The 12,282-nt window shown below is 43.6% G+C and overlaps 2 protein-coding genes across 2 annotated transcripts in view; both read left to right on the top strand.

Annotated features, from left to right (window-relative positions):
- Nucleotides 1-4,809, top strand: part of LOC310632881 (uncharacterized protein) — a gene marked incomplete at its 5' end in the record, with an annotated part of 266,672 nt that extends 261,863 nt beyond the window's left edge. Inside the window, one exon of the mRNA XM_083350339.1 lies at nt 4,734-4,809. The remainder of the gene's footprint in view (nt 1-4,733) is intronic.
- The window catches only part of STAP2 (signal transducing adaptor family member 2), a 36,681-nt gene that overhangs the window by 8,822 nt on the left and 15,577 nt on the right, over nt 1-12,282 (top strand). The window contains exons 5-9 of the mRNA XM_083364151.1: nt 2,485-2,556; nt 6,109-6,240; nt 7,460-7,516; nt 9,581-9,708; nt 10,966-11,097. Of these exons, the coding sequence (XP_083220277.1) occupies nt 2,485-2,556; nt 6,109-6,240; nt 7,460-7,516; nt 9,581-9,708; nt 10,966-11,097 (521 nt within the window). The remainder of the gene's footprint in view (nt 1-2,484; nt 2,557-6,108; nt 6,241-7,459; nt 7,517-9,580; nt 9,709-10,965; nt 11,098-12,282) is intronic.

Below are 12,282 nucleotides of genomic sequence, written 5' to 3'. Positions count from 1 at the left end.
ATTGTAACTTCGAACAGTCACTAAGCGAGCTGTTGTAAGTCGAGGGCTACCTGTACTTTATCACTTTTTTCCTTTCTTTTTTTTTTGGTCATTCGTTAAGTTTTTGACCCCTTGCTAGGTGACCGGTGGTACTCGGATGTTGCCGTATCCTAAAAGTGGTACAATGGGTGAAAAGGTTGAAAAGCCCTGGACTAGAGAACAGCCTGAAGCTGCATAACATAAGAGGCTCAGAAGGGAGCCCCCCTAATTTCCCCAGAGACGGAAGTGGGGGGGATATATCCAAGCTAGGAAATAGTCAGATAAGAGACCGCCTTGCCCTCTGCTGTATAATGGACAAAAGAAAGACGCTGAAAATGGACCCTACATAGTTTTCTCAGGCTTTCCAGGAGAAAGAAGTGGGGGACAGAGTCGTACTTTGAGATTGCAGGACTTTTTCACTTTACTATCCCTTTACTACAATGAGGCTCTCCGGTTGCCTGTCCTGTCTGGCCCGCCTGGGAAGGCTGGCAGGAAGACACAGAGCAGTTTTTGGGAAATCCCCCCACTAACTCAGGGCCCCTCAAGTTGGGGCGTAACGGTCCCCAAATTGTTTGTTTCCGGCTCGGGATGCGAAATGGAAGAGATCGCGAGAAAGTTGAGAAACTTTGATAGTCCTTTGGCCTGGCTGCCACGGGCCTCCAGTGGGTTATCGGTGTCATTCAGGGGTGGTACAAAAAATGGGCTTGAATTTTGTACGTTGCAAGTTCTAGGGTTTCTCCCCCCCCCTCATTTTATCCTTTTAATCGTTTAGTTGTAGCACGTTTTGGTATTTCATAAAGACCACGATGGAATGGAAATGAGAGCCCGTTATGTGTAGTGGTGAAGGTGTTGTCCTAGTAAACCAGGAGACTGTGAATTCTAGTCCTGCCTTAGGCACAGAAGCCGGCTTGGTGACTTTGAGCCAATCACCAGGAGAGAGTGAGTTCTAGTTCTGCCTTAGGCATGACAACCGGCTGGGTGACTTTGGGCCAATCACTAGGAGACAGTGAGTTCGAGTTCTGTTTTAGGCATAAAGCCAGTTGGGTGACTTTGGGCCAACTGGTGGTGTCCTAGTAAACCAGGCAACTGTGAATTCTAGTCCTGCCTTAGGCATAGAAGCCAGCTGGATGACTTTTGGTCAATCACCAGGAGATGGTGAGTTCTAGTCCCGCCTTAGGCATGAAAGGCAGCTGGATGACTTTGGGCCAATCTCTCTCTCTCTCTCTCTCTCTCTCTCTCTCTCTCTCTTTGTGTGTGTGTGTGTGTGTCTGTCTGTCTGTCTCTCTGTGTGTGTGTGTGTGTGTCTTCTCTCTCTTTCTCTGTCTCTCTGTCTCTCTCTCTGTCTGTCTGTCTGTCTGTCTTTTCTGTCTGTCTGTCTGTCTGTCTCTGTCTCTCTCTCTGTCTGTCTGTGTGTGTGTGTGTGTGTGTGTGTGTTCTCTCTTTCTCTTTCTCTCTCTCTCTCTCTCTCTCTGTCTCTCTCTCTCTTCCCCCCCAACCCACTTCACAAAGTTGCTGCAAGGAAAATAAGAGGAGGAAGGAGGAGAGAGATGTGTTCACTGCCTTGAGTTGTTTGTAAAGCAATAAAGGCAGGATAATAACTGAATAAGCAAATAAAATAAATCTATCTTTCATTACAGGTAGCTTGAGGAACACTGTTTTAGCTGCTTTGCGGGCAAAGATTTGGGGGAAGGGGTCCCCGGGGGAATAAATATGTTATGGGCCAACTCTCCCCAGCCCTTTACCTGGAACGAGTCACTATTTAAGTTCACCCTTCAAGATCTGAAATGATCCTCTCTTTTATTAAGCTACCGGGGAAAAAATAATCTTCAGATAGAAACTCCAGTAAATTGAGCCCGAAATTTCCGTGGCTAAGCAAGTTTTGAGTTTTGCCACCGTTTTGCGACCTTCTTCGCCACAGTTGTTAAGTGAATCACGGCAGTTGTTAAGGTTAGTAACACGGTTGTTAAGTGAATCTGGCTTCCCCCATTGACTTTGCTTGTTAGAAGGTCGCAAAAAAGGAATCACGTGACCCCGGGACTCTGCCAACCGTCATAAATATGAGTCAGTTGCCAAGCGGTCCGAATTATGATCACGTGACCACGGGTGAAAAACGGTCATAAAGTCTCTTTTTTCAGTGCCGATGTAACTTTGGCTGGTCACTAAATGAAGTGTTGTAACTTGAGGACCACCTGTATTAATTCAGCACTGACAGGGGCTTTCCGTTTACTCCTGGGTGGTGGGCTTCGTGGGTCCAAATGAGTCAAGGAAAAGCGTTAGAAAATAAAATATGGAACTGTTTTCTCTGTGGAAATCTGGGAAGCTGCAAAAAAAAATGTCCGACTTAGCTGTATTCGTCAGGGGGGCCCAAAAAAGTCAAGATGGCGGACGGGACGGTGGGATCGAGACCTCTCCTGTTTCAAGATGAATCCCATTTAACCATTCCTCTGTTCTCTTTTATTTTTATAGGATTATAAGAAATACTGGGCCGGTCTTTGGGGCTCGACTTTATATTTCTATCACACCAGCAGAGAAAGTCAGGTAAGCCCCGTGTGGTATTGTGTGGTGTGCAAAGCAGAGCAAAGCGTTCAACTCTCGCAAATTTTGTGCTAGTTTGAATGGAGCCAGAACTGGAAAACCCGAGTTTCGTGTTCCCCTTTGGGTGACTCCAGATCTCGACTTGTTAGAAATAATAGTATAGAGGAGAACAGAACAGAATAGAAGCTCCCACAACTTCTGGTGGCCGGCTGTTCCACTGGTTAATTGTCCTCACTGTGAGGAGAAACATCCTAACAAGCCGGCCTGGCCTGATGGGGGGGGATTTTACTGTTGTTTTTAATATATCTATTTATTGTTTTAGTTGGGCATTGTGTTTAATTCTTTTTAACTTTTTTATCTTTGTATTTTTATATGTTTGCCCTGTTCACCGCCCTGAGTCCTTCGGGAGAAGGGCGGTATATAAATAAAATTATTATTATTATTATTATTATTATTATTGTGGATGCTTCATCACTGGGGTTTTTAAAAAAGAGACAGGACTGAAATGGCGTAGGGACGTGGTGGCAAACCTATGCCACGTGTGCCACAGGTGGCACACAAAAACCCTCTCTGTGGACACGTGCGCCGTCGCCGCAGTCCTAGGCCTTCAGCTGGGTTTTATAAAACCTTTTCGCTTTAGGAATCCGCCGCCTCGTGCAAAAAAAAAAAAAAAGTTCGTTCAATCAATCAATTTAAACTTCTTGTATGAAAAAAAAAGTTCTGGCAAAGTTGGAATTGATTGATTGAACTTTTTAGTCCTACCCAGTCTGCCGTTACCACCGCAGCCACGCCCACCCAATAGGCCACACCCATCTGATTGGCCACACCCATCCAATGGGCCACGCCGACCCGGCACCCACAAATACATAAGTGGGTTTTGGGTTGCAGTTTGGGCACTAAAACGTCTCTAAAAGGTTCGCCATCACTTTGGGTTGGGTTTTTATAACTAATTTTAATTTTTAATTTTTAATATGTAATAATTACTACGGGCATAATTGTTTAATCACTTTTTAATTTTTGTATTCTGTTTTTTTATTATGTATCGCCCTGTTCACCGCCCTGAGTCCTTCGGGAGAAGGGCGGTATACAAATTAAATTATTAAATTAAATTAAATTAAATCACTGGCGTAGGGTCTCCTGCTTGAACAGAGGGCTGGACTAGAACAGGGGTCCCCAAACCCCGGTCCGTAGACTGGCACCGGGTTGCAGCATGACAACAACCAGGCCGCGCAAACAAGCGAAGCTCCATCCGCGGCATGCAGGCAGCACACGCAACCACGTCTCCTCTGGTCCATGGAAAAATCTTTATCCACAGAAACGGTCCCCAGTGACCAAAAAGTTGGGCGCCTCTGGACTAGATACCTCCAAGGTCCCTTACAGCTCTATTCTGATTGAGAATAGAATAGAATAGAATAGAATAGAATAGAATAGAATAGAATAGAATAGAATAGAATAGAATAGAATAGAATAGAATAGAATAGAATAACAAAATAATAATAGAATAGAGTAGAATAGAATAGAATAGAAAATAAGGAATAGAATAGAATAACAAAATAATAATAGAATAGAATAGAATATAAGAAATAGAATAGAATAACAAAATAATAATAGAATAGAATAGAATAGAATAGAATAGAATAGAATAGAATAGAATAGAATAGAATAACAAAATAATAATAGAATAGAATAGAATATAAGAAATAGAATAGAATAACAAAATAATAATAGAATAGAATAGAATAGAATAGAATAGAATAGAATAGAATAGAATAGAATAGAATAGGGAATAGGGAATAGGGAATAGATAGAACGGAATAGAAATAGAACAGAACAGAATAGAATAGAAAATATGGAATTGAATAGAAAATAGAACAGAATAGAAAATTTGGAAAAGAATAGAATAGAATAGAATAGAATAGAATAGAATAGAATAGAATAGAATAGAATAGAATAGAATAGAATAGAATAGAATAGAATAGAATAGAAATAGAACAGAACAGAATAGAATAGAAAATATGGAATTGAATAGAAAATAGAACAGAATAGAAAATATGGAAAAGAATAGAATAGAATAGAATAGAATAGAATAGAATAGAATAATAGAATAGAATAGAATAGAAATAGAACAGAACAGAATAGAATAGAAAATATGGAATTGAATAGAAAATAGAACAGAATAGAAAATATGGAAAAGAATAGAATAGAATAGAATAGAATAGAATAGAATAGAATAGAATAGAATAGAATAGAATAGAAAATAGAACAGAACAGAAAATATGGAATAGAATAGAAAATAAGGACTAGAATAGAATAGAATAGCTATTGTCACTTTAAATGTACGCTATCAGCATACATTAAAATGAAATTTCATCCCATTCAGCTCTCAAAGGGTCACCACCTCCAATATACACTCCATAAATCTGACAAAAGATTATTTATAGGTAGATTTGATCCATCTACACCTCACTTTTTTCAAGAGAGTCCAGGTGACACGCATACAAACTCCCCCTACTTTACGACAAACCTGTGAGGTAGGCTGGTCCGGAAAAGAGGACGGGGTAAAGTAACCCAGTGAATTGTGGAATCCAGTGGGAACTTGGACCCAGAACATCCAACCTCTGCAACCTCATCCCTGTAAACTCTATTTATTTATCAATTTTATTTTTTGATAAATTGATAAATTGCAAAATAAATTGTTTATCCATTTATACAGGTAGTTCTCGATTTACCCTCATAATGGAGCCCAAAATTTCCCTTGCTAAGCATGGCAGTTTTTAAGTGAGTTTTGCCTCATTTTACGACCTTTCTTGCCACAGTTCTTAAGTGAATCACTGCCGTTCTTAAGTTAGTAACATGTTTGTTAAGTGAATCTGGTTTCCCCCATTGACTTTGCTTGTCAGAAAAGTCGCCAAAGGGGATCACATGACCCTGGGACGCTGCGACCGTCATAAATATGAGTCAGTTGCCAAGTCCAGATTTTGATTTGAATGCTGCAACGGTCCTAAGTGTGAAAAAAAGGAGTCACGTTTTTCAGTACCAGTCACTAAATGAACCGTTGTAAATCAAGGACTACCTCTACTTAGATCTAACTAACTTGTTGAGTATCTTTCTCACAAGTGTGGAATTATGGTTTCTATCTATTCGTTTTATTCATTGAGGATGCATTTTGATTGACCGACATTATGGCGATGCATGAAATTGCTCTAGATAAATTAAGCGAAAGTCTAAAGAATCGAATAGATTTGGGGCCATAGATTAGGGGTAGATTATCTCCTTCCCACGGTCCTGGATTCAAATCCTCTGCACCTCTAAGTAACAAAGAGGAGTCGCATATATAAGATCTTCCTTCGTTTGAATCTTGGAAAAAGTTGTTGGGCCACAGGACAAGACGTTTGATTGGGCATATAGTCAGCAGCCTATATTTCTAAAAAGGACTAGTGGGAATGTAACCAAGAAAGTAGACAGTTTGTCATGGCAGCTGACTGGAATAAACTGCAACCTTGAGGACTAGAAGCTTGGAAACTGGACTTTTTACTCGTTCTTCTTCACCTCCAGTATATAGAGAAAATTGATCTGACTGACTTGGTCTCCCTGGCTGAAGACAATTGTCCAAGAACTGTGAGTCCCACATCTACAGAAAAACCAGGGTTGACTCTGAAGATGCGGAATCAGGAAGTGAAGTTGAGGGTAACGTATTTCCTTTCGTTACAAAGGGATTATTCCACCCATGAGCTGTTCTTGAAATATAAAAAGTTGTGCACATGAGTGTGATATAATTGAGCAAGATAAAGTATGCCGGCACTAAGATGCAAAATCTTTCAAAATTATATAATCTTCTGATTTTTTTAAATTTTGCTTTAAATCCCGGTCCGTATTTGTATCCTGCTAGAAAAAGACCTGATTAATCTAGAACAGAGGTTTCCAAACTTGGCCACTTTAAGACTTTATGGACTTCAACTCCTAGAATTCCTCAGCTAGCTATGCTGTTTTGGGAATTCTGGGAATTGAAATCCACAAGTCTTAAAGCGGCCAGGTTTGGAGACCCCTGATCTGGAATCTAAATTACAACAAAACAAAATTAATTCTAGAATTTTGGGGGCTCCGTCAGCTACGATTGGACATCCATTTTGTCTGAGATAGTCTGAGGAGACCTGTGTGGGCTAGGGGTTGAACTAGAGAGGTCCCTTTATAACTCTATGGCTCTTAATTCCATGATCTCCAAGGTGTCTTCCAACCGTACAACTTTTTGATTCCATGACCTCCAGGATTGCTTCCAACCCAACGACTCTATGATTCCAAGATGTCCAAGGTCCATTTCAATCCTGTGACTGTATGATTCCATGACCTTTAAGGTTGCTTCCAACCCTATGACCCCATGATTCCACGACCACCTTTCATGACTCCATGATTTCCATGACCAATAAGGTCTTTCCATCCCTGTGACTCTATGATTCCTGGAGCACCCTTACAACCCCATTCCTCCATGATTCCATGACCTCCAAGGTCCCTTCCATCCCCGTGACTATGATTCCAAGGTCACCCTTACAACCCCATTCCTCCATGATCCCATGACCTCCAAGGTCCCTTCCATCCCTGTGACTCTATGATTCCACGGTCACCCTTACAACCCCATTCCTCCATGATTCCATGACCTCCAAGGTCCCTTCCATCCCTGTGACTCTGTGATTCCATGGTCACCCTTACAACCCCATTCCTCCATGATTCCATGACCTCCAAGGTCCCTTCCATCCCCGTGACTCTATGATTCCACAACCGCCCTTACAACCCCATTCCTCCATGATCCCATGACCTCCAAGGTCCCTTCCATCCCCGTGACTCTGTGATTCCCCAATTCTAATCTTTTTCCTAATTCTTACCTCACACGGACTTTGTTTTTCCTTTACAGATGGAAAGCCTGGAACAACAGGAAATGTGGAAAGGTTTTATACTCACAATGGTGGAGGTAGGGGGTCATTTATTCTCCGCCAGCCTTCTTAAGCAGTAAACCATTTTGGGATGCCTTGCGCTTATTTATTTTAAATTGCAACAAGAGCGGCAGGGCGCCCAACACTCAAAATTGAATGTGTTTGGAACGTGGCTCAATATCCCGAAACAAACAAACTGACTTGGAATTCCAGTAACCAAGTTTTTATTTCAAAAGAAGCGTTTGCAAAGGCTTGGTGAGCTGAAACCCACACAGGGGTTCAGCCACACCTTAAACAGCTGTTTGACACATTTTTATATCCTATCCCCGACGCAGATTCCCCCCTCCCCTATCACACTCAACGCCCCTTCCCTAATCATCCGAAAACTACTCCGGACCGCCTAAAATCACTGCCCCCTCCCCTCCCCTTTTCCAAGAAGCCCCCTTTGTGCCCATCCTATCTATCACCATCTGCTGTTCTATGAACGAAGCTTGCTTTTTATCTGTCTGCAGTTATTTATTTATACTTATTTATATTTATAATTGAATTTCTATACCGCCCTTCTCCCGAAGGACTCAGGGTGGTGTACAAGGTAATAAAAGCACCACAAAAGTTACAAAAGTTAAAAGTAAATTAAATTAATGAAGCCCTAACAATAAATAATTAAAAAAATTAAAATTATGCATTGAGCTCTAGACTTACAGGTGTTATTTTGCCACTACTTGCGGTTTCAGTTAGCTAGCGTTTTCAGCTTATCACATTTGTACTTGTCAGCTTTTAGATGAGATAGAAAGACAACCGTTATTACTTAGGATTTTCAGGTGCCTTCTTCTAATGTCCTTTAGACTCATTAGAAATTTCTGAATAATATTTTATACCTTTCAAATGGGAAACCTCCACGGTCACACGATCAAAATTTGGATGCTTGGGAACGGACTCACATTTATAACGGTCACAGTGTCCCGGGGGGGTCCTTGTGTTCCCCTTTTGCGACCTTCTGACGAGCAAAGTCGGCGGGGGAAGCCAGATGGACTTAACAACCGTGCAGCTAAGTTAATAACTGCTCTGATTCCCTTAACAACGGTGGTCGTACGTTGAGGACTACCTGCTAATTGTGTGCCTTTTCTTCGGAACTAAATAGCCCCGGAACAAGCGTGACAGTGATTTGTAAATGTTTTCTAAAACAGGGCTTTTCAACCTTTTCACCCATTGTACCACTTTTTAAGAAGAGGCTGGACAGCAGCCACTTGTCTGAAACGGTTTAGGCCAGGGTCTCCTGGTTGAGGAGGGGGTTGGACTAGATCAGGGCTTTTCAACTTTTTCACCCATTGTACCACTTTTAGGATACGGCAACATCCGAGGACCACCAGTCGCCTAGCAAGGGGTCAAAACTTGATGACCAAAAAAAAATGAAAAAAAAGCGATGAAGTACAGGCAGTCCTTGACTTACGACAGTTCACTTAGCGACTGTTCGAAGTTAGAATGGCACTGAAAAAAGTGCCCGCCGAGCCACGGCCGAGCAAGACACCCGCCCACCCTCCCGGTGGCACTCTTCCTCCTGTCCGAGGTTTTCACTGTTGTGAGCATTTCTGTTGAGGATTGGCAGCGGGGGTGGGGTGGGGGGTGTTTGGTTTTTATTCCCTCCCCTCGTCTGCTGGGTGGTTGAAGCAGGTTTTGGACACTTCACATGACCCTGGGGCACTGTGACCGTCATAAATATGAATCAGTTGCCAAGCATCTGAATGTAAATCACAAGAGCCTGGAGATGCTGCAACATTCCAGCTGATCGGCGCTTCTTCTGGGCTCAGCGGAAGCGCCGGGATCAGTGCGGAGCTCCAGCTGGATCCTGGCGCTGTTCCTGGTGCTTCCTCTGAGCCCTGACAGCCCTGCAGCTCCAGCCGTCTCTCGCTCAGGCTTGTGCGGTGCTGCCACCGGTTCAGCTCATACCCGTCCCCCGCTACCACTTCTCTAGGATGGTCGCGTACCACCTGCCAGGTGCCAATGTACCACAGGTGGTACCCGTACCACTGGTTGAAAAGCCTTGTTCTAAAACATACATTTTACGTCGGGCACCAGCTCAGCCTCTCGTCTGCTACCCTTAGATGAAGATCCCGCCGTCTGTCTCTTTGCTGCCCGGACACCTGTACAGGTTGTCCGAAGCCTTGGAGAAGGAGAAAGAGAGGCGATCCAACTTGTGTGTGAACGTCGAAAGGGAAGAGAAACTGCCCAAGTGAGTAGGTTGCGAGCTGCTTACTGTGCTTGTTTACACCTGTCGCGATGAAAATCGGAAGTGATTTTTATCTGTTCCTTTCCAAAACCGTTTACGTCGTGAATGACATCCCGGACACTTCAAGCCGGTTTGGCGTAGGGGTGAAGGGGCCAGCCTAGAAACCAGGAGACAGTGAGTTCTAGTTCCGTCAGGTGTGAAAGCCAACTGGGTGACCTTTGGGCCATTCACTAGGAGACTGGGAGTTGCAGTCCCACCTTAGGTATGAAAGCCAACTGGGTGACCTTTGGGCCATTCACCAGGAGACTGGGAGTTGTAGTCCCACCTTAGGTATGAAAGCCAACTGGGTGACATTGGGCCATTCACCAGGAGACTGGGAGTTGCAGTCCCGCTTTAGGTGTGAAAGCCAACTGGGTGACATTGGGCCATTCACCGGGAGACTGGGAGTTGTAGTCCCGCTTTAGGTGTGAAAGCCAACTGGCTGACATTGGGCCATTCACCAGGAGACTGGGATTTGCAGTCCTGCCTTAGGTGTGAAAGCCAACTGGGTGACCTTTGGGCCACTCGCTAAGAGACTTTGCATTTTAGTCCTATCTTAGGCATAAAAACCAACTGGGTGACTTTGGGCCAATAAGCAAGAGTGAGTTCTAGTCCCGCCTTAGGCATGAAACCTGGCTGGGTGACCTTGGGCCGATCACTAGGAGACTGAGAGTTCTAGTCCTGCCTTAGTTCTGAAAGCTGGCTTGGTGACTTTGGGCCAACCCATCTCACAGGACTGTTGTTACTATAGGGAAAAAAAGAAGTGGAAGTTGGGTATGTTTGCTACCTTGCGTTATTTATAAAATAATAAAGGCAGGATCAAAATCTAAGACATAAATAAATATGAGAAGGAGCAGATAGGGGAGTCGAGTGCTAGCCCTTGACCAACAACCTTGCAGTGTTGCACACTCTCAAGGTTCTGCTTTTCTTTTCTTTTTTCTTTCTTTCTTTCTTTCTTTCTTTCTTTCTTTCTTTCTTTCTTTCTTTCTTTCCTTCCTTCCTTCCTTCCTTCCTTTCTTTCCTTCCTTCCTTCCTTCCTTCCTTCTTTCCTTCCTTCCTTCCTTCCTTCCTTCCTTCCTTTCTTTCTTTCTTTCTTTCTTTCTTTCTTTCTTTCTTTCTTTTCTTTCTTTCTTTCTCTTTCTCCTTCCTTTCCTTCCCTTCCTTTTCCTTTTTCTTTCTCTTTCTCTTTCTCTCTTTTCTTTTCTTTTCTTTCTCTCCCAGCTGTTTCTTCAGGGTCTCCAGAATGGAGGCCGTAGACCTTCTGGAGCAGAACGAAAATTATGGCAATATGTTGTTGCGTCCTGGACAAGATGGGAAGAGTTTCTCGTTGACCGTTCGGCAGAAGGTGAACGGGTGAGTTAGCCGGACAAGGGTGCAGGGATGCAGGGAAGCTGCTGTTGCTGGGATGCTGCTGGTGAAGCTGGGCAGAGGCTGCTCCTGCCCAGGGTTAGCGCCCATGGAAGAAAGACACAGATCTCTCGGGGAAAGGGCCCCGCTGCTCCTGGGATGCACCCTGGATGCTGGACACTGAACCACGAGGAGCAGTGGACCTTGTTTATTTATAGCAAAAGCAACCAATCACATTCTACTGTTATTCAAATAGACCAATCATGGTTACACGTGTGTTCTTCTAAACTATCCTAAAAGGACATAGGTGTTAGAGGTAGATTCAAATACAGTAATGACCAATCATTTGTAGGAGGCGTCAGAATTTGCCTTAAATGGAATAGCCAATGGTGTGGAGGAATACTGTGATTATGCCCTTATCTGGCTGTAGCCAAGTGGCCTCTCCTAGGTTTCTTTGTTTTCTGGGTTTATGGCTTACTTCCTTGCACATGGTTCCCTGACCTTATCTGGCTGTAGCCAAATGGCCTCTTTGTTTTCTGGGTTTATGGCTTACTTCCTTGCACATGGTTCCCTGACCTTATCTGGCTGTAGCCAAATGGCCTCTTTGTTTTCTGGGTTTATGGCTTACTTCCTTGCACATGGTTCACTGAAGACTTTCCATGGTAGAAAAGTATTAGCCAGAAAAGTACTAGCCAGCTACATGTATAGGAACAGAGATCATGGTTATTCCAACACAAGGGTTCGGCTTAGAGGCGGGCCTTCCATCCTTTCAAGATCCAGTGACAGGTAGTCCTCGACGTACAACCACAATCGGGCCCCGAATTTCCGTTGCTAAGCGAGGCAGTTGTTAAGTGACCTTTGCCCCCTTTTGCGACCTTTAGGGCCACAGTGGTGAATTGCCGCAGTGGTGAAGTTAGTAACGCGGTTGTTAAGTGAATCTGGCTTCCCCCGTTGACTTTGCTTGCTAGAAGGTCGCAAAAAGGGGGGGGGGAAATCACGTGACTACTTAAGGTAGACTGCGCTTAAAGATGGAGGCTCAACATACGTCACTTTTTTCAGTGTTCTTGTAACTTCAGGCACTAAACGAGCGTTTCGTAAGTCGAGAATGACCTGTATGGAAGTATTTTTCCCCTCCTCTCTTTTTTAGACTGAAAACTAGGGAGGGTTTGAAATATTTCCCTTGACACCCCG

This window comes from Vipera ursinii (genome assembly GCF_947247035.1).
Source record: "Vipera ursinii genome assembly, chromosome: 1".
NCBI lineage: Eukaryota > Metazoa > Chordata > Lepidosauria > Squamata > Viperidae > Vipera > Vipera ursinii.
Note: the sequence above shows the minus strand (reverse complement) of the source record. Positions and strands in the feature narration are given on the sequence as shown.